The 23,374-nt window shown below is 40.4% G+C and overlaps 1 protein-coding gene across 7 annotated transcripts in view; it reads right to left on the bottom strand.

The window, feature by feature from the left end:
* The window catches only part of LOC137850963 (involucrin-like), a 35,380-nt gene that overhangs the window by 8,095 nt on the left and 3,911 nt on the right, over positions 1–23,374 (bottom strand). For 6 of the 7 annotated variants that reach the window (XM_068671576.1, XM_068671573.1, XM_068671579.1 and 3 more), the window contains exons 2-4: positions 10,841–11,980; positions 6,707–6,843; positions 3,813–3,970 (exon numbers count right to left, since the gene is read on the bottom strand). In XM_068671576.1, the coding sequence (XP_068527677.1) occupies positions 3,813–3,970; positions 6,707–6,843; positions 10,841–11,890 (1,345 nt within the window). In that variant the 5' untranslated portion in view covers positions 11,891–11,980. The remainder of the gene's footprint in view (positions 1–3,812; positions 3,971–6,706; positions 6,844–10,840; positions 11,981–23,374) is intronic. The other variant, XM_068671577.1, reaches the window with a different exon arrangement.

Genomic DNA, 23,374 nt, shown 5'->3' with positions numbered 1-23,374 from the left:
ATTTCTTTCCCAGAAGATAAGATAGGAAGCATTTACACTGGTGACTGTTTAAAAAGGTTGACTACAATTTTAAAGCAATAAGGTTTTATTCTCCTTTGAATGAAGTGACTGTGAGCAACTCCAGAATTTATATTCAAGGTCTTTCAGCTTAGGACTGCAATGCCCAGAAATATTAAATCAAGTTGATCTATTCTTGGTTGTCATGAACTTTGAAATGGGGGATGCAGAGTCTCACAAGGATAGCAAGGAGAAGTCTGCAGCAGATAGACCCCACAAATTTGGCAGATACAGGAAGTTAAACAACTGTTGCAGAACAAGAAACACTTCAATGGTGAAGAATAGTTCCAAAATAACACTGAAATCCTTAGCTAAAGGTGGAGTATTTAGGATGTATCTGGCTTTCTTTTTTTTTTCTCCTATTAATAGAGGTCTTTATACTTTGGATCTATAAGGATGATTATAAATACGAAGATCAACACCTGCCCTGAGATCCTGCAACGTTTATATGTTGCTTCTTGCCAGACCCCAGTCCTTCACACTAATATGTTACTCCTAAATTACCCAGGCACTGGGAGAAGCAGGTTCCACGTGGAAATGTGTGTTTAAAGAAAAGCTATCATATTTGATAAGTGGCTTGCTTGAAGTCACCCTACTTTCATTTTATGTTACCATCAGGAAGTTTAACTACTGTGTTTACCAGTTTGTCATAAGCATTTGTATCAAGTCCAAGTCTCTGGCTTCCAAGTCTCTGGCTTGTAGTTTAGCTAATTAATACATTAAAATATTTCATCTCCGTATTTATGAGAGAACAGCAGCTGTGACTGCCTGGTCACTTTGCCAAGGCAACTGCTTTATGCTTTCCATCTGGAAAATATATGAAGAATAGGCCCCAGTTGCCTGAATAAGCTCCTGATGCCATTTCAGATGCCCTACAGGATGCCCACCTGCCACAGCTCTGCAGAAGGATGGGCATAGCAGATACTTTAGGCCATCTAAAAACTATACTAGGCTGTTATGGTTATGTATCAAACCACCCCTAAAGTGTCTCAGGCACTTCATGGAAAAAAATATAACATGAAGAAACACTATGATAAAGCCTTCTTGTGCCCATGCCACTAGGTGAAAGCACAGCAATCCCCAAAATACATGTGCAGCAGCAACATATTTGAACTCCTTCTAGTAAAGAGCTGTTCCCACACACTCACCTGGGCAAATGATATCCTGAGGGTGCTCAAAAAAAGTAAGCCAGAGGTTAACATATCAAAACAATGGATCAGAGTCTCCTCATGCTCAACCAGCTCCACTCCTACCAGACAGCCATGAGCAGTCATTGTTGCAAGGTGAAGGTCTTACTGCCACGAGCAGAGTTTCACCAGGAAGGCTGATAATGGGAGGAAGGTCAAGGCTAGGAAGTCTCTTCAAGAGGTCAGTTTAGGTACAAGGCTTGTAGCTGAGGTTTTGCACATGTCAGGATGGCACTTAATTTTCCAGGACCTGAACCTCAGAGGTTCAAAACCTTCATTAGAACAGGCTGAACTGTTAAACTGTTTCTGACAAATTATCAAATAAGGACACTGAGGTAGAGGCAGATGGCAGGAGTGGCTTGATCTTTGCCAGTCAAATCATTTGCTCATCAAGCTGCTTTACAAGGCAACATTTGGAAAGCCACATCTACTCCATGAGCAACCAAGTATTGATTAGAATTTGAGGAAAACATTTGCTATCCATTATATAATTGATTCTATGCTGGGGGGGGAGGGAAGGGAGAAAACGGGAAAAAACATTCCTTCACAGATGTTATTAAAAAGATAGATTTTGGTATATTTGCATAATCCACAGACTTAAGTGCTAGGAATGGTCAGAAATTATTCAGAAATGAGAACAATGAAAGTTGCGTCTCTCTGAATAGCAAAGCCATTGGTGACAGAGCTAACAGCTTGAATACTGGCAGCTTGTCTCACAGTCAAGGAAGTATTTTAGGCAATCAATGAACAATCATATTGCATGAAATAAATGCAAGTACTGACAGAATATTCCTGGGGTTTGCAATCAAAATGATTCTTTTCCAGCTTATCTGGAAAGAGGTTCAGATCAGAAAGTAGACGCCAGGTTTGTAGAACCCCAAAGATGCAGGTGATCCAGGCAGGGAACAAGAAGGAATCTGCCACCCACTATTGTAATGGCTTTCAGAGTTAATGCAGCTCCAATACTCTTTAAAAAATAAAGTAAAAAGATTATCATAGCATACATTCTGCAGAACCAAATTTAAACATTTCTGCAGATGCTAAAATAGCACGCAAGATCAACCTTTACTATGCTATGATTCACTGGGAATAAAATCCTCCATAAAGCAAAACAGAGTAGGGGGAAAACAGCAATAACCAAGGGAGAGGAGCAGGTATTCACTTCTGCATCTTTCAGAAGTGATGGAGGAGAGTGTTAAGGTGAGGGGCATCAAAAACAGTTAAGTGGTCCCTTTTTTCAGTGGTATTGAAGCATATACCTCGTGGGCTGGCATGTAGGAAAACTGATTTCAAAAGAAACTGCATCATGTGTCTTGTACTTAGTCATACTCAGTCCAGATTATTTTGTGTTAAACAGATTTTAGAAAAAACAGTTTGGGCATGGGGAAGTTTTTTTGAGGCACAAATCCTAATAAGCAGGGATAATGTCAGACTACTTTCAACAAAAGCACAGCTAGTTTGAATCAAAATTGTCTCTGTCATCAATGGAATAAGGGAAATGAAGGCTAGAGTCAAGCAAAAGGTAACAGTGAAATGCCTAATTTTATCTAGAAGACAAAGAAGCTGGTCATATTATGAGGTATTTTTTGTCTAGTTGCAACACTAGTTATTTAAGAGAAAAATAAAATAAGAGTGCAAGAGTGCAGTCAAAGCTAAGAACTGGAGGAAGGGTGAAGCAGCCTTTACAAAAAAGAAAACAGACTATTCTGAAAAAAAATAAATCATTTGAATATTACATAGTGGTTGTATTGCATGCCTTTTTGAGAAGCATTAGTAGAATGATGCTTCTTTTTTGCTTAGTATGAAAATAGCAAGCAAAAAGCATGTATTGATTATTTCTGCTCTGTTGGAAGTTGAAGCCCAGGACACAGATTAGGTTCTGCATTGCAGGCTAAACCAGCTTCTAAAAACAGAACAGGGTGAAGGGAAGGGGAGAGCACCAAATCCTTCAGAGACTGCGTTCAGATGGAGGTAAGCTGGTCACACCTGAAATACCTTCATGAACCCATCATTGCTTTGGGAAGTTAGAACTGAGGATAGAAGCTATTCTTGTACCTTTGTTCCATCTTCTATAATGGAAGTAAAAATGTATCTGCAGATTATATATGCAGTCGCTATTATTTGTCATCTCCTGTCCCATGGATAATAATTTCATGCATGCTCTAATTTACAGAAGGTAACTCAACTCAAAGTCAACACTTGCAATGTTTCCAGTTTATTAGAATGGATAGGGCACCAATTATGAGGTGTCTCTTTCAAAAACTATGTACACTACAAATCTGCAAGATCCTGACTGCAGGGTCTGCTAGAGTAGCCTTGTAGCGTGATCTTGACAAGCCAAATGTCTGTGCACCTCATCCCTTCCAATTTAGTACACAACTTATTCTAGCTCTCAAGCTCTGCAGGATCTCAGTTTCAGCTTCATATTTAACAATTAAGAAAACAACACAGTGAGAGGAAAGGCAGCACTTTATAGGCAAGCACAGCAGCTCAGGCCAGTATGTTGAAGAGCTGACAGACTGCAAACTTGTTTACTGCAAGCAGTAAAGATTTAGGTTAGGTACTTACTTGCAATTCTGCTAAGCATCTTCTGGTTTTCCTCTGACATTTTCACATATATCACTTGATTGTTAAACTGTCCAATCCCATGAAATGTCATAATAAGGTCTTTACCTTGCAAAATGGCTTCAACTTTAGCCTTGCTTTGCTTCAGTGCCAGAACAGCCCTTCAAAAATACAAAATCAAGTCTGAAATAAGGTTTTGACTATTACACCTAAAAATATCATTACATTTCAAATATCAGATTAAAAAGATTTTGGCCATTCTGCAACACTATAGAAGGTGTACCAAGCACACTATATTCCAGTGCTAATGGTTTTGTATCAATTAGCAGATGTGCAGACATTTAAAGTAAACTGTGTCTTTTAACTTCAACTTTAGTTTATACACTAGAAGTGAGTTTTGCTAGAAAAGTGAATGTTTAAGTCATTAACATTCCAGAAATGGCTGTGTGACTATAGTGTTGCTAAGCAGTCAAAGGGATAAATGTTGAACTTATATTCATCATGAAATTTAAACCTTTATCATTGTAATTTTCATCTGGTTCACTAACTTTGTTCTTAAACCTAAGTAAATCTATTCTCTCAGCCGAAGTACATCAAACATTTGTCTCCATTATATTTTATTATTCAAGTACAGTTAACAAAATAGCAAACTGTTTCTTGTGTTGAAAGCTCTAGGTCCCATTTCAACAGAATTAAGATGTGCACAGAAGCATCACCAAGAAGTTATCCATGACATAATAGTTCAACTATTTTGTTTAAAGATTCAAACAAAATATAACTATTAGACTTCTAAAAACAAATACCTCTTTGAGTAACTGAATACCCACTAAGGTGTTACAAGGACACCTTTTTACCTTGGTGTCACTGGAAAAGGAATTGTCAGACTTCAAGCCCAGAGCCTGAGCAGAAGCCTTCTAATAACACCTCACACCTCTAACAAAACACTGCACAACTAAGGACCACAAGAACACCTGCCCAATGGTTGCTGTGGTCCCCATAGCTAGATTTACATTTTTTTTAGCATAATACTTAAAGTTTTGACTACCTTGCTTCATTATTTAAAATAAAGTCTTTATTTTTACATTATCCAAAAAGAAAACTAGCACTACCATCCACATGGCACAAGTTCTGTGCCCTTATCCTCTTAGGAAAATATTTCATGCATACAAAGGCAATTTTAACCTACAAAAGTCAACATGGTAACTTGAATGCAATAGTGAAGAATTGTCATTTGTTAATTATAACTTGAGACCTGCTGCTTCTTGAACCTCCTAGGGACTGTGAAGATGAAGTTTTGATGAGGATAGCACTGAAGATGGAAGGGGGATGAGTTTTCTGCAGAGGATCTTGCTCCTTCCACCTTAATAACAAGCAGGGATAACTTAGCCCTTCATTTAAGACCATTATGTCTAGACTACCATTAATCACTGCTAGATATTTCATAGCACAAGTTCTTCAAGTTGCCTTCCTCTCATTTCAAGGGGCTAAGCATGCTGTTTCAGCAGTGCTATAAGCTTGAGAAGTGCTTGGCTTAACAACTAAGGTGGTCTCTCATATCATAGCACCAAGCAGCAGCCACTAAACTAGAGCCTGTTTAGTAGAGCTCTGCAGTTACATAGAAGATAAAGGATGAAAAGCTTTTGGCAAGTAAGATCTGCTTTTCATTAGGTATGCCCATTATTTTTTATATTACAGACACGCATCCACTCTTAAGTTCATTAACACTACTTAGCTCCACTCACCTCTCCAACTGATTGATTCCTATTTTCACTGCTGCTCTCCACTAGCTTCCTATCCTCTTGGATAACAGCCTGCCCAGTCAGCAACACTGACAGGGATTTTTATTGCCAAATTACTGTACATAGTGACTTCCACACACAGGTTCTTCAGCCCATGTAAAGGTTCTCCTATCCCTTCCCTCAGGCCTTCCAAAAAAAGCCTTGAATGAACACGAATACAGGTCATTTTATAAGGCACATACAAATCTGTCACGTGCATTTGCATCTTAGTCCTGTTTAGCCAACTCTACCTGTATGAGCAGAGATTTAAAAAAAACATACTTTTTTTTTCTGTACAAGTTCATTCCAGCAAGACATTCTGCTTTATGTCCAGGCAGATCCTTTGTCTTACCTGCACAATGCTGAGTCCTTATTCTATTTTGCCATTCCCTTGCCAAGACCCCTGGAGAAATGATTACTCTGAACAGATTCCTATCTCTACCTTGCAATACCTTCCCAGGTGCCTAAAGGCCTACCTATGCCAGAGACTTGTTTCCCCTGTGTAGTACCATAGAAGAAGGCCTAGAGAAGAAAAAGGCTCAGAGAAGAAAAACTCTAACATACTGGCTCTTGGTTCTACTTGTGCATCCACTCCAACAGCTTTAGCCCTCCTCACCACAGGGCTGCTTTCCTAAATCATCTTTCACTATCCCCATCATAATTCACGGGACCCTACTGACAGCCCCCAGCTGTAATTAGACAAGAGAACAGCTTGGAAAAGAACTAGCGAGACTTTTGTTTTCCTTAATGCAACATGTCCTATCAGTTAATGTTTTCCAGCTGATACAAGCATGGCTGATCTGAAAAGCTGTAGTTTCTCAAAAAGCTACATTCATTGAGTTATTTTATGATAAGAACAGTAATTATACCTTTAACAGACATGCTGCCTTCTCCCCACACCCCATGACAGATGGGCAGAATTTCAACCTCTGAAAAATCCCATTTAGCTCTTGTAAAGTGTTTTCCTTACTATGTATCAGGAGCAATACAGAAACTGATCAGAAAATTATAAGAGGAAAACTGTGGGTAAGACCTACTGAAAGTTGTTATTTATCACAGAAATAAGGCTCCCAAATTTACAGTGAAGTTAGCTGCACTTAAATCTTGCAGAATTCTTACTTTTTTACTTCTTCTTCTGTTGCCAGGTGAGCCACTATTATAGTAAGGTGCATAGTTTGAACAGGAAGAAAAGCTCTCAGTAGGTCAGGCTCTTTTGTGAATATAAGCTCTTGGACATCTTCAATTCTGTCCAAAATCTGCAATGCAGTAAACAGGAGACAGGGAAATAAAGCTTCATTGTGGGGTGTCCAGGTGTTGCAGGAAAAAATCAGAAAGCTACAGCCTCTTACACAAAAATGCAGTTCCAGTTTGAATCAAATATCAACAAGCAACACCCCTTCCCTCCCAATCTATCACATAACATTATTTCTATATTTCTGTTTCAAATTAGTGTTTGTTGTTTAAAAAAAAAGAAAAAAGATTGATTGATCTGTTTTCCCTTTCAAAGCCTACAGGCTAAATTCATTGCTCTCATGTGAGTCAGCACCCTAGATCTTAAACTAGGTCTGAATCTGACCCTAAGCATGTTTGAATAAAGCTCATAACTCTGTAAATATTAATGTGATCTTCATGCAGTAGTCAGTTGTTAATAGACTGTGGAAATTGAATAGTATTTCCATAATTAATCTTATGCCATTTTCTGATTACAAGTTTGATCACAGATTAAACTGATTTCTTCCCAAAAAAAAACTAGCAGCAAACAAAGATCAACTCAGTAAACATGTTGTTGTCCAAGTAAATATTTTCTAGAGCTGCAGAGCCAATTTTTAGCTCTTCTGGGTCTATTGTGTCTTTTCCCAATTAGCTCCAATGGCTGGTTACAAAGAAAAAGAACTTTTAAAACAATCTGTTAAGGCTGAGAGACAAGTCACAGGAAGAAGCTGGGATGGAGAAAAATTCAAATGCTCCAGGACTAAGCATTTGGTGGAAGCCGTTGTTACAGCCAAGGTGTTTATAGATTTTCAGGTTATTTCAGTGAGCCAATGCTGACTTACATGCCTAGATGCTTACACACGTTCGAGCTCTACTTTATTCTTACATAGGTTGAAACAGCTGGGTCAATATATTTTTGTTTTGCAATCTTTCTACATAAAGCCTTGGCAGTCATTGTGCAGTCCAGCTAACAGTACCACAACCTAGATGGCAGAAGAGATTAGTATAACAAGTTTCTGGTAAATGCCAGGATAAAGACAGATACAATTAAGAGAATCCATTTGAAGATTAAAACAGTGAACTCCTTGAATTCAGATGCTTACAGTACATTTCTCACTATGTTAAAATCAACATTGAAATGACTCTTAAATTAAAGCATTTCTTACTGTGACAGATATAATTGATTAAGGCCTGCTTCTTGCAATCTAGTATGGCCTGCACTTCTGCCTAGATCATGAAAACAGACCAGGAATCAAGATACCAAGTTTTCTGATCGCACAACCTAAAAATCTTTGCTTCAACAGAATACATTGAGTATTGACCCAATTCCATAAGAGAGCCTTACACTCCTAAGTACCCCACTCTGAGAATACTCTTGAAAGATCATCTGAGACTCAGTTTGAGGCTTAGACAACTGGGAAGCCAAGTTTGACTCAAATTCCTTCATGTAGATACCTGACTGTTGCAGAACCAATCTCTTAAAAAAATTATATAAGGGAAACTAGCTCTACCCAGAAGAGTTGTAACATCTTTAAATCCTTTCAACAGGTGGACTACAAGCAACTCAGTACATCACTGAAGCATGTGATATGTTCCCTTTGTAGAGTCAAATCCCTCTTCTTCATAGAGGAAAGAATCTGAAATTATTGACAAATATTACATATGGACATATACATTTATTTTATGCACACTCACTCCACATATACCAGGCCTGCATTTCTGGGAGCAGTGGGTAACTTCAATGTTTCCCCTCATACAGACTCTTACCCAAGGCCATCAATCACTGCTGCCATTAAAAGTAAAGCATGAGACTCTGAAAGAAGCATGAAACAGGAATATCTTGGGCAGAGCAGCCAGCCAGGGACAGAGCTGCCAGATTACTACAGCTGGTGCAAGACCAAAGAAATCTGGAAGAGCAGAATTGAGAGAAGAAAAGCAGAAGGGAAGAATATTCACAGAGTTCTATAAGATGTGGTCACAGGCCATATATTAGGACACAAATCTCATTAAAATAGCAGAATAAGTTAGGCACTCGTGTCCCCTCGAGCTGTTCCATGATCTCATTCCTCAGATGGCAGGAAATTTTCCAGTTTCCAGCCTAGATTTATTCTTTGCCCACTGCATACCCATTTGTTCCTCTGCCAGCATTGTCTTCCAGCTTACACAGTTATTTTCCCTTCCTGGCATTTATCTTCCTGATGTGCTCTGCACTTTTGTTCACCTCTCAAAAGCCAGTCATATGTAGGAATCACTGAAAGTTATATGGGGCCATCCTCCAGATAACCTTCAGCGATTATTCCACTCAAGACAAAGCCAGAGCAAATAATTGCCTACCAAGAGGAAGGCACCTTTGACATCTCCCTCTAACACATACGTAAAGGTTCCTAATCTTACTTAAGGTAAAAACAAGAATTCAAAAGCCTGCCAAACCAAGCTACCGTACTACAGCTTCTTCCCACACTTTAAAAAAAAAAGGAAAAAGATGTACAACAGACAGAGTCATTCTACTTAATTATTGCCTTTCAGTATTGTAAATACAGTTGTCCCAAATACTGCATGGAAGCCTAAGCTAGGAAAAAAAGCAATCAATTTATATGCTGCAAGAAATAACATCAGTTTGGTTCACTGGAAAAAGCAGCATAAACTAAGAGAAGCTGGTAGCCAAGAGATATGTAAAAAAAAACATATATATATATATATATGAATGTTAACTTGTATGGATGTGGTGAAAATATATTTTGTAGGAAAAGTTCAAGGTGCATATATGTTATAAATATTAATAACTCATGCTAATTATCCTATGCCTCAGTTCTGCTCATGCTAACTGGGATGCAATAGTTAATGATACAAATCAAGACTTCCTTCTGCCTGCTTCTGCCAGATGGAATAGCCTCTTTCTTGTATCTCCATCCCAATGCTTTTCTTCATTTCCTGTGTGCATGCTGTGGGGTCAAGAAGGCTTAGCCTAGGCAGGGCTGCAGAGAGTGCAGTGGATGCTGGTACAGAGCATGAGAGCTGTCTGATTTTGTACACTAAACAAATAATGTGACATTGCCATCAACAAGTCACATGTCTCTACAGAAGGCTGAATGGCAGAATTCCCAGTAAAAGTACCAACAGTACTGCTTCAGGAATGAAGTACTGTTTGTCTTTCAGAAGATTATGTGAGTTTCAAGACTTGTACCGGCTGAATGGGAATAGGTAGCTCAAGGTGAGGCAATGTCTTCCCCATTATATTACAAAAGAAATATGCATAGAATTTTGCAGAAATTAGAGGCTTCAAACCTGTCATACATAACTAGTTAAAAAGCGAGGTGTGCAATCTGTTTCCAGCTTTCACATCATCTTCAGAATTTACTTCCATGGATCATAAGATTGTGTCTGAAGTACTCAGGTCCTACAAGGCTAGCTTGACACATTTCAGAAATGTCTTCTGTGGTAACCGGAATGCTTTAGGGCACTCACAAAACCTCTAGAGAAAAATGCTTCTATCTGGATTTCTGCCATTTGCTGCTGTTTAGAGGTGAAAATCTGTTGCTTTCCCATGGAAGTCACAGAATGTAGCATACCTGGGTGAAGAACGAGCATGCAGACCCCACACAGGGATTCCTGGAATTAACTGTCTACCTAAAATGTCAGGATAAGTTTGTGGGTAAAAGAGAATAGATCAACACCCCTTTTTCTCTTCTGTAGGACAGAAGAAGGTTCTCATCCGCCATTGTGAACCTCGGTGGAGAAGGAGATAAGTTCTAGTTTCTACTGCATTAAGTATAAATTTAAGCATTCAGGAATGGACAATACAAGGTGGTGAAAGCCACTGCTTTCTTTTAGAAAACTACTATAAACTAAAAGATACTATTGCAGAGACGCATCCGATCAGACCTTATGAAAAGAACAATGGCAATTCTCAAGGTAATATTTAACTAGTTCAGGTAGGGGAGCAAAATTTGATCATTCATTAACAAACTTGGAAACTAAGGCAACTTTTTTTTTTTCCCCCCTTCTTAAGGCTTTGTTCTAGATAGAACTATTTTAAAATACCTGATCATCCGTGATTGGTATAGAGACAAAGTAATTTGGAATTTCTCGGGGGCGTTTCTTAGGCACTTCTTGCTCCAGATCTTCCTGTTGCTCTTCAACCAGTCCCTTGGGTTCTTCTTGGATGTGGACATCACTTTGGTCCTGACTCATCTCTGCAACTCTTTGACCCTCCTGTTGTGGTGACAGGTCTGCTTTTAAGTTTTCCCGCTCTTGGCTCTGGTTCTGCAGCTGCTCTTCTGTCACCATCCTATCCAGGCCTGCTTGGTCTTCAACCTGCAGTTCTGTCACTCCTACTCTTTCCCCTTTCTGGTTCTGTTCCTGCTGGAATTTTATCACCTCTCCTTCTTGATCCTGCTTTTGATTCCAAGCCCCCTGTGGTACCAGCTCCACTTCATTCACTTCTCTCTCGCTTTCATATCTTGCCATCAGATCTCCCTGGTTTTGTTTTCGTGTCAGCTGTTCTCCATTCCCTAACACCTCATCACCTTGGTCCTGGACATGGGTCACTTCTTCTGGCTCACAGCCCGAGTGCATCTGCACAGTGACCTTGACGCCAGCCATTTGTTGTCCCCGGACCTGTGGCTGTACCTGCACAGTTATGTGTGGGAGAGCTGGTCCTTGGCCCCTCTGCTGTAACTGCATTTGCACAGTCACCTCTGGCATCTCCCACCTTGGGCTCAGCTTCTGAGGCCACACCTGCACTGTCACCTCTGGGGCCTCCCACCCCTGGCTCAGCTTCTGAGGCCGCACCTGTACTGTCACCTCTGGGGCATCCCACCTCTCATCTATTTGCCGTGGTTCCATGTTTGGGACTATACTTCCTTGGGCTGTCTGCCTCTGCGGCTGGACACACACAGGGTCCAACCCCCGGGGTTGCTGGCCATGGACCAACCTCTGTAGATGTGCTGCTGGGAAATGACCTTCTCCTTGGCCAAGCTGTACAGGTAAGCACACTTGCTGAGATCCATCTGGACTGTCACACACCTGAGCCTGCTCCTGGACCATCTCTTGATGTCTTTGCCTGCACAACTCTCTTTTTACCACCTTCATCCCACAATGCCAAAGCTTTATCCTCCCAAGCTGGTGCTTCACCAAGATCTTCCTCTTTCTTTGTGTCTTGCAGTTGTTTTCTTAAAGGACCTGGAAAACAAACAAACAAAAACATAGTCCAGCAGCTAACAAAAGAAAAAGTAGCTTAGAGTTTTCTAGTCTGGATTCAGGTCTGCAGAGCCTGAGACTGACTACAAGGAACTCCAACTATGACAAATAGCTCAGCCTCCCCTACTCCCCCTCCTCCCCATAGAAAAAGAAATGAAACCGAAGAACCCATTTCTGTATTGAGCTGCTATCTCTAGAATGGTGTTCTCTGAGTAGCTACTGTATTGCTGTCTTAGCTTCTGCCCTGTTTAGGTTTCACAGACTAAGGTAGGAGTATGCTACTTCATAGTGTACAGTGGTATAGAAACATAAGCCTTGTCAAGGGATTGCAAATTGTTTATCTGAAAGAAGTTACCTACAGAAATCCAGATTTAGAGAATAACCTGAGCAAAATCCTCAGAAATTGAGTGTCCCAAATCAAGTTTGCCCAAGCAGTTTTGGTCTCCTGTAAGTGCAACGTTATCAAATCTAGTCAGACTAGTACATGCTGCTTTTTTTTTTCCTCCTTCCAAGTGCACATTAGCATTGTTAGTACCCAACCTTCTAAGTGCCACCTTAAGCAAATAAATTACTACCTTCCTCAACTTCAAATCTTTACAAGTCACAGCAATGCTGTGGTTTTCCCCAAAGCTATAAAAACTTAGGCAGATATTTTTCACAAATCCGCTCTCCAAGATAACCAAAGCATTTGTTCAAAGTTTACCAGAAACCCTACTCCCACAAAACCCACATCCATGAAAAATTAAAAATTAAATAAGCAGCATCTGAAAAAATCCACACACTAGCTAAGTATTTAAATATTAGGCAACCCAAACCACAGGTATTATGACTCTCCCTATTTGAAGGAAAACAAAACAAAACAGAAGGCATTATGGTATGCTAGAAGTGAAGAGATAAACAAGCTGACCCTGAATCCTTATGAATACTATTACAATTCCTCTCAAGAATCCAGATGTGGGGGAGCTGTTCTACAGAAATGACTAGTTTTAGAAAATAAATCTGAATGCTTGCATATATTTCATGTGCAATTTCACTAATCAAGTATCTCCATTTCTTGTGTTCATTTATGCTTTAAGAAGTTTGTTGACTGTATGTCAAATCCCATGCCTTAAGAGACTAATGATTTATTTTATTTTTTTTAATGCAAGAGAGAAAATGATTATGGAAATAGAAGGATCCTACCTCTGGAGATGAAACATTGTGGTCATAAACTGATTATAAAATCAGCTATTACCCATGATATTTGTGTCTGTGCTTCAATAGAAGATTTTGTCCTTCTGGAAGAGTGTTTAATCAAGGATATGTCAAGTCCCTGATCAGCGAGTAGATGATTCTTAATGAAAGACAAACTAGCATAGCACTTCATCATGAAATAACATTAAACTTACTTTTAAATACCTCCCTCACATCAGCTTTGATAAAGAGAAGCTCTGCTATTGCTGTCATGTTTTCACTGTCCAAGTGAGAAACTGGAAGAATAGAATAATACTGAAGTCTTCCAGACAGTCCCTTCCAACCACTAGACTGCTGTAGAACATATGTATATATTTAGAGTACTTGCAATGGGATAGCAGCTGCTGAGACATTGTTACACTCCCCTGCCTTCAGTCAAAGCTTCTTGAGAAGCCAAACCACTTTTTTTCTTTCAGAAGTCACCACAAAAATTAAACCTCAAAGCTATGCAAAATCTCAGTATGTATATATTACAATAGTTCAGTCAGATCAGAGAATGTACCATCTAATCCCTTCCCAAATAAACATTTAGACGCACGCACAACAATCAAATAGTGTTTAACATATATTAACAATGGAATTAATGCCCCTAGAACTTCGTAAGTACCATATATTAAAAGAGATAAAGGATAATAAGAAGGGTTTTTTCAAGTATGTAAACAGCAAGAGGAAGACTAGGGATAATGTGGGTCCCTTGCTGAATGAGGGGGGTCTCCTCACAGGAGATGCTGAGAAGGCAGAGATACTGAATGCTTTCTTTGCTTCAGTCTTTGCTTCAAGAACACTCCCCCAGGACTCCTTGCCCCTGGCAATAGGACAAAGGGTCTGGGAAATGGAGGGCTCCCCCCGATGGGCATGGGAGTGGTTCAGGAGCATCTGAGTGGGCTCAACGCACACAAATCCATGGGTCCCAATGGGATGCATCCGCGTGTGCTAAGGGAGCTGGCAGATGTGATTGCTGAACCACTCTGTCATCTTTGAAAGGTCCTGGAGAACGGGTGAGGTGCCTGAAGACTGGCTATCCTCCAATGTTACTACGGTCTTCAAGAAGGGCAGGAAGGAGGATCCAGGAAATTACAGGCCACTCAGTCTCACCTCTGTCCCTGGAAAGGTATTGGAGCAGCTTGTTCTGGATGACATCTCCAAGCACTTGGAAGAGAAGAAGATTATGAGGAGTAGTCAGCATGGATTCACTAAGGGGAAGTTGTGCTCGACCAACCTCGTTGCCTTCTATGATGGCATCACCAGCTGGGTAGATGGGGGGAGAGCGGTGGATGTCATCTACCTTGACTTTAGCAAGGCTTTCAGTAGTGCCTCCCATGATATCCTACTAGCAAAGCTGAGAAAGTGTGGGATAGAGGAGTGGACAGCAAGGTGGGTTGAGAACTGGCTGACTGGCTGAGCTCAGAGGGTGGTGATCAGTGGAGCAGAGTCTGGCTGGAGGCCTGTGACTAGCGGTGTTCCCCAGGGGTCGGTGCTGGGTCCAGTCTTGTTCAACATCTTCATTGACGACCTTGATGAGGGAATAGCATCTGCCCTCAGCAAGTACACCAATGACACAAAGCTGGGAGGAGTGGCTGACACACCAGAAGGCTGTGCTGCCATTCAGCAAGACCTAGACTGTCTGGAGAGATGGGCAGGAAGAAACCAAATGAGGTTTAATAAGAGGAAGTGCACCTGGGAAGGAACAACTCGAAGTATCAGTACAGGCTGGGGGATGACCTGCTGGAGAGGAGCTCTGAGGAGAAGAACCTGGGGGTCCTGGTGGACAACAGGTTGACCACGAGCCAGCACTGTGCCCTTGTGGCCAAGAGTGCTAATGGGATCTTGGTGTGCATTAAAAGGAGCGTGGCCAGCAGGTCAAGGGAGGTGATCCTCCCCCTCTACTCTGCCCTGGTCAGGCCTCACCTGGAGTACTGTGTCCAGTTCTGGGCTCCCTGGTACAAGAAAGACAGGGATCTCCTGGAAAGAGTCCAGCAGAGGGCCACAAAGATGATACAGGGCCTGGAGCATCTTCCTTATGAGGAAAGGCTGAGAGACCTGGGTCTGTTCAGCCTGGAGAAGAGAAGACTGAGAGGAGATCTCCTCAGTGTATATAAGTGTATATAGGGGTGGGGAACAGAAGGATGTAGCCAACCTCTTCTCAGTAGTTTATAGGGATAGGACAACAGGCAATGGCTGCAAGTTAGAGCACAGGAAATTCCACACTGACATGCGAAAGAACTTCTTCACGGTGAGTGTGATAGAGCATTGGAACAGGCTACCTAGGGAGATTGTGGAGTCTCCTTCTCTGGAGATATTCAAGGCCTGTCTGGACACCTACTTGGGCAGCCTGCTCTGAGGAACCTGCTTTGGCAAGGGGGTTGGACCCAATGATCTTTCGAGGTCCCTTCCAACCCCCACAGTTCTGTGATTCTGTGAAGTCTTTCGCTTCTCTGATAAATGCAGTTGAGGCATAATACAACAGAGGTTTATATCAGCTCTTATTTGTACTCAGCCTCAGTTTGTATGCGGAAATTTGTTAAAACATACCAACTTATTAAAACAGGCTACAAGCCAGCATAGTGGTGGATTTTTATTGTGTTACTTTATTTCCTCCTGGTTTCCCTCCCCCTGCCATGCCAACACTGAACAAGCATATGAGCTCTGTAGATCACCACAAATGGAACAAAAACACCCAGGACAAATATAAAAGGAGTGACTAGCCAGAAGCTTCAGCATCCTTTACAGTGTAAAGGACATCTTTTATGTTTGCCAATACATAGTATCAGAATAGCCTTGTCAACTCTACCATTTTGTTCTATACTATTTTGCTCTTAAACCTCCATGTTTCGCATGCACACATCTGCAGAATTTTCTGTAGACATCCTCACCACCTAAGAAGAATTAGAGCAGCAATATCTACCCAGCCACCCCTGCATTATTTACATGTTCAGAGTCCTTACAGACATTGTGTGGCTGTCGTCAAGCCTAGAATTAAGGGCTCATGAAGGTGTCAGGGAAATTAAGCCCTTATATTAGCATCAGACAGCGTGCCATGCCATCCCACATTATGCAAGAAGTATAGGGGAAGAAGTGGAGAAGATAGTGGCAAATGTGCATCATGCACATCCCCTAACACCTTCAAACATCTTTCAAGAGGATTTCTCAGATTCTAAGTAAAGTCTGAACTCCTCAGAATCTGATGAAGGAGGACATTCAAGGACATCTTGGTCCTTCAAGCACTTCAGCATCTGTTTAAAAAAAAAAGAAAAAATATTGCTGTAGATCTTGAGTGCTAGCAACATCCCCAAGGTCTCTGAGCATCCCCTGCAGACACATTTAGCCCAAGTGACAACACCAAATAGTTTCCCTCCCCTGTAACCTGCTCCAGTGAGACAGGTGGTTGTGAGCCAAGTGCTGAAAACTCTGCAGTCTATAAAAAAATAAAATCCTGCCCCTGTAGTACTCAAAAGCTTTGATATATGCTGTAGAAACGCCTAAGTAAAGCTGGAAGACCACCCAATCACAAAGTATTTCAACCGAGGACAGCTCTTTTAAATACTCCCTCCACCACCACCCGTCAGCATCTGCATCCCAACAAGCAGCCCTGAAACAGCAAATGTGCAAGCCCCAAAAGAAGTTCCCTCCACCCCTAGTCCCATGCCCAAAGTCTGGAAACAATTACTGTGTTCTTAACTGGTGCCACCCTTGATCACAGGAATCCAGAAACATCCAGAAGAAAAACTGACCTGTCCCACACAGCTGTAGACAATATCTCAGACATTTCAGCCTATCCTCTGTTGCTTCTTGCCTTTTCAAGTTTAGAGGAATCCAATGCTCAATGTAGTTGACAATACATAATTAAACTCCACTGCTCTAAGCTTTAATTCATCCAGTGTGAAACAATTCCCCTTGGCACAGCAAATTGCATTGCTAGTGTTAAACTACCATACAATACAGAAATCCTAGAAGCCAGGAAATGTTTTCTTCTACTCAGAAACAAAGTTTCTACACTCCAGGGAAATGCCCCTGGAAACTGCTCAAACTGCTGAGTGTGTACCTTCCTCTCCACCAGCACACAGAGAAACATTTCTTGGGGACTTGCTTTCAGCCCCAAGTCTTTCCCATTGCTCCTCAATCATAGCAGAGCAGGATGAAGATACAGCACAACAGTGAGGGGCAAAGATTGTAACCCATGTCATAAGAGGCTGCTTGGGGTAAAGGGCTGATTTGCCAACCTCTCACATGCTACCCATAATCCAAATGACTGCCTAAGGCCTCAGGGCACTACCCACATTGCTCTTCCCTATAAAGCTGTCTGTTTACTGAAATAATCTAATATCCATAAGGCAGAATGCATCTTGAGCAACCAGACTCAGGTACAGCAAGAAAGCCAGCGTCTAAATTTGCTGGCTACATGTACCTAAAACATCTAACTCAGCCAGCCTTGACAGAAGACAGCAGTTATACATTATACATTGGGGAAAGTCACTTGTATGCGTGGTCATGGGGCCTTTTTTCCCCCCACAAGTAACTGAATGCTGTGCTAAGTGGAAACCTCAGACATATGCCTGTAAAATTTACTTAAGATGCCATTTCAGTTCTTATCCCTCCCATTATTAAGTAGGAGAGGAAGAAGCAGCTGGTCAAGAAACTTGCCATCAAAACCCTTAGAAAGTATTTCTTATGAAGTTGCATCACCTTCTGCCATCACACTATGCCGCAGAATCTGTTAATTTTACTCCATATCAATTAAATCTAAATTAAGTTAAAGAAAAGAAGCAGAGTTCATTGGGACTGAGTTTCTCATCCTTACCAGTTATTGCACTTTAAGTGTGAAATTGTCACAGTTGACAAATAGTAGCAAGAGGAACTAAGAAAGCAAGTATAAATACAATAAACAAGTAGTCTGTACAATATAACTTTATCTATAGAGCTTGTTCTCACTTAAGCATATTTATTTTATCTCATCTCATCTTATTTTTCGGTAGATGTCAAAGGGAGGAGGAAAGGTGAAAGGGCAATGGGAAATAGGGGACCCAGGTAAACAACACCATACAGAGTAGATTGAGTGAGCAAAAAAATCCATGATCCCAGGTCTGCACATAGGGTTTCTTTGTGCTCTAAACCCAACTCATCCAGAGTATGGAATGTTTTTTATCTGTTGTCTTCTTTGTGCATAGCATTAACCTGTTAATCAAGAACATCAGTCCCTCTTGATATTTTAATTTATTAGCTTCATTTCCCCCATATGAAAGTGGCAAAGTCAGGCAACTTACATGTCTCTCAAAACTGATACTGTGTTTGGGGACATCTCATTTGTTACTTGGACTACTTGTCAGACAAGAGAAATAGGACATTCCAAGTTCATTTAACAGAAGGCCACTAATTTCGTTCCAAGAAAATAAATTACAGGGTTTGGTCACCTACAAAGGTGAAAACAAGGAAGATGCATACACAAGGTAGAGGTGAAAATAAGATGAGCAGCAACTATGAACTGAACAATATTTATACTTGCTGGAAAAACATTTGAGTGATACACCCACCATTCATGGAGGCAATATGCATCTTACAAAGACACTTTTTCCTTAGTGGCTCATTAGAATTCAACATACTGTCAGACCACACTGAATGAATTGTTCCCAGAGTACAGATGAAAGATGAGAAAGGCTTCACTTGTATTTAGTGAACCACCATTAACATGCATGTATGTGGGTAAAATTTCAGCCTTTAGCATGTAGTACGTGTATACTAGTGACCAGCGTCTCAATGACTACCACTGTGTAGCTGTGAAGGAAAATAACCACTCCATTTCAGAGAAATGGTATTTTCTAGCTTTTAAACACTGGTATGTAGATTGCTTTATTATCCATTGCTTAGCCACTCTAATTAGAAAAAAAGTTAAATATGCAAGATAAACCATTCTCCCTTGTATAATACACACTCCCTTGTGAATTGTAATGATTACACACTGTATTAAAAAGGTTTTTGTAGGAGGTTTTTTTACACTGACTGAAGTCATAACAATTGTGCCGTATTCCCATTCCAGCAAAACTGATACACTCAAAAACTGTGTCCCAGTCATTGCTTTTCTCTATCAAGAGATCTGAGCAGCCATTAAAACAGTGATTATCTTTGATGCTGTACTGATCTTTAATGTATAACAGAAGCAGAAATTCTACACCATCTCAACAGGTTTAAATTGTAATTCCCCATGCCTCAAGTGAAGTAAAATTTGGTTAAGGTGTAATTCATTTTGCCATGTTATTCTGCATTTCTGACTGCATCTCTATACTCCCTAGAACGAAACAAGGGTCTTACCCAAGATTAATTTAATGTTATTTGCATAAAATAATCAGTTAGCACACGCTTGAGATTACTTTGATTTTAGTAGGCATATCATTTATGCAAACAAAAATCATTCTTTAGAAAGGTAAGATTCAATCAATTCTGATACATGAAAAGCTAAAATATCAGGATCAAAGTAATAATTAAAAAGGGATGCAGTTACACAAAATTAGTTACTCAACAGAAAGCCTTGCAGGGATGCCCTGACTACTTTACCCCTTCACAAGGAAGGCCCCTGAGCACTCACTAAACAGGCAGGTAGGACCTCTAAGCACACAGCTAATTTGGGAGCCCTCCCATACTGATAAATAAAATTTCTTCTATGCCTGGACACCACCTGCCACCAGCTCAGAAAGACCCAGTGTTGCAGTGTCCATCTCCATTTGGCACCAGAACTTCAGCATCCATGAAATAGCTTTCCCACCACAAAGCCAGCTCTGTGGGGATGGATACCTCCTCAAGTGCTTCTTTCTTTATTACAAAGCCATGCAAAATTCAGGCATAACACTGCCAGCTTTACACCATAACCTATACCTATGGATTTGAGACAGCAGTCCAGACACTGCCCTGTTACCTTATTACAGAAAATTTCTCATTGCACTTCATCAAATTCAGTCATCTCAGCAGTATTTCACAAGCCAGAATACTACCCTACATGTGTTCTTTCCAGCTGTCAATTAAGGAGGTAATCTTTAATCAGAAATATAGTTCATCATACCACTTCTGCTTTTGATGGTCTCTAGCAGTAACCAGCCATAGTGATCATCTGCAATCTAAAAGACATATTCAGTAAACTAATGGCTTTTAATACCTCATATCCACCAGAAAAGGGAATATAGATTATTTGTTCTTTTAAAAAAATATTTTCCAAGAACACAGCAATATTTGGAAGCTTTCATCATAAGTGATTTACTACCCAAACCCTGAAGAGAGAGAAAATATCTGAACAACTAAGCTTTCACTACAAGTTTTAACATGCATACTTCCAAACTCAGCATAAACATCCAGGCCACTTGCTGTCATGTCCCGAGCTCATGCCTGTAGCCTTACTAATCAGCTAATTAGACAAACACAGTTTGGGTAATAAGAGTGAAAGTACTCAGGCTACCATGTTCTTTAAGGTAGAAGTGCAGATGGCAGAATACAGACTAGAAGGCAACTCTCAAGCACACTCATCTCACGCTTTCACTTACCTGGGAACTGGAGTTGATTTTAGGGAAATCAAACTACACCTACTTTGCAAGGTACACTTTAAAAAGACTTGTTTTTAAACCTTTTTTTTTTTTTTAAGCTCAGTTGTTATACTAATTGCCTGAAAGACACAGTAACAGTCACTATTTTTGACATCATACTTTATACAAAGTCTGTTTTGCACTTACTGTACCACCATGAAGAAAGGAATTGAATTTCTCATAATTAAAGCAACTTTCCAAGTGGTTATGTAAGGAAATTATACTTTTTGTATTTACACAATAGTTTTAAGTCAGCAGGTTAAGTATTTCTTTGCAAAGAGAATCCTATTGAATATGCTTTTGTTCTGTATTGGGGCATTAGAAACAGTATTTTCTATTCTTCAGCTGAAGCAATATAACAGTCTGTAGCTAACACAGTGAGCCTGAATAGTTTTCAATAATGTTTAATAATCTCTATTTTACATACCTCCTTGGAAGGATATTAGCCATGAATAATAAAAACAATTTTGAATATCGGTGTATGTAAATAAAATGAACCATTGAGTTGCAACTTGGATGATTCTTCTGCCATGTAAACAAAAGCTTCTGCAGAGTCACACTCTTGTTGCAGTTCATCCTGCACTGAGTGACTGCAGCCCTATTCAGATAGGAAAGCTAATGCTTTTCTTCCCAGCCTCCCTACCTGTACGACCCAAAGGAGAGCCCAATGAAATGAATGCATATGTATGGTGCAAGAAAATGCTGCTGGTTCAATAAGCAGCTCACATTATGCATGCCTTCTGTTAAAGCAACACCAGTCCTCCTTCCAAAGATGATATAAAAGCATCTGAGCAGGGGGATGGAAACTATGATGTAAGAGGCAGCTAGTGGAAAGACATATGGAGGTAGAGAAATAAGAAAGATATCAGTACTTGGCAAATCTCCTCTTACATTTCATATTCATATGCTCACCACATTTAGACAGAAATACTGTATCTAACACTCAAACACCAGAAGAGGGTGGATTTCCTGTGCACCCCCTCAACTCTCCAGAAGGACACATGCTATTATACACCATCCCAGTACAGCACAACAAATCTTCCTTCGTAAATAATAACGCTGCGTTGGTAATCTGCATTTTGGATTAAAGTCAGAATACACTGGACTATTGTGAAATTTTAATACTTTACTATTATACAATCATGCAGGTATGAACTGGCAACTGCTGTTCAATTTATACATTACCTTTCTGTCCTGTGAACATATAGTAGGGGAAAATAAACAGAGCAAAAAGTGTTTGTGATTCTTGAGTTGAAAGTAATTTGCTTCCCAAATTGAAGAATAGTTATTGGTTATAAATAAAATTAAGTTACCCTTAAGCACCTTTCTCTGTTCACTGCAGATGAAGCCCATTAATTTTCCCTTATGCTTTTTTCCCCCCCGGTTCATTTTTCTTTAGGACATATTTCCACCTGCATTACTGCAGTATGCCCAACAGAGAGAGTCAAGAACTGCTGCTCTTATCCCGCTGAGTGCACATTGTAACACATTTATGTCATACTCTCCCTATTATGATGCTTGTATCCTTTTGTCTGAGGGGAAACAAAGAAAAAGCTATTTCCTTCACCAAAAACAAAAGGGTTAAGAAAAATCTACTTCCAGTTATCATGACTAAAGCTGTTACTTAAACTGCAAGTTTCACAAAAATAAGACAGCAGTATTGCCTTCTTTTGTTTTTAACTGTTAGCAGGATGCACTGGAGTGGGGTGGGGAATAGTCCCTCAGTGTACACAGGGGAGAAGCAAACAAAGCATCTGCAACAACTTTCTTGACATGGGTTAGTAAGGAATCTTGTGACAGGATGGGGGGAAAGGTTACCTTCCAATCACCTCCTGGCAAGTTGTCACAAGGAAGTTAGAGCTTGCTACGTAAGTTCAGTATGGTATCACACAACGTTTTACTAAAGCACTTAATACAGAGTTATAGATTATAGAACACATCCTAATTGCAACTGTAATTTTGGACATCTCATTTCTGTATTTAGACACCCATTCACCAACATTCAGAAGTAGCAGATGTTATTGAATGCAAGACATTTCTCCTCCTTGCTCCCCAATATTTATAAATACATTGCACTGGAACATCTCACATGATGGATATCAATGACAATCAATTCCCAAATGAGACATCTAACAAGCATCCCCTCACTGCAACTTATTAAGGGCAAGGTCCTGCTATCCCAAGCACAAATACAGGCTGAGCAGAGAATGGATTGTGAGCAGCCATGAGAAGGACCTGGGGGTGTTGGCTGATGGCAAGCTCAACCTGAGCTGGCAGTATGTGTTTGCAGCCCAGAAAGCCAACCTGTATCCTGGGATACATCAAAAGAATTGTGGCCAGCAGGTCAAGGGATATGATTCTCCACCTCTGCTTTGCTCTTGAGGCCCCACCTGGAGCATTGCATTCACCTCTGGGACCTTCAACATAAGGAGGACATGAATGTATTAGAACAAGTCTGCAGGAATGCCACAAGGATAATCAAATGGAACAGCCCTCTTATTAAGGCATGCTGAGAGAGCTCACGTAATTCAGCATGAAGGAAAGAAGGCTCTGGGGAGACCTAGTAGAAGCTTTCCAGTAC

Source organism: Anas acuta, chromosome 2, assembly GCF_963932015.1.
Source record: "Anas acuta chromosome 2, bAnaAcu1.1, whole genome shotgun sequence".
Taxonomy (NCBI): Eukaryota; Metazoa; Chordata; class Aves; order Anseriformes; family Anatidae; genus Anas; species Anas acuta.
Note: the sequence above shows the minus strand (reverse complement) of the source record. Positions and strands in the feature narration are given on the sequence as shown.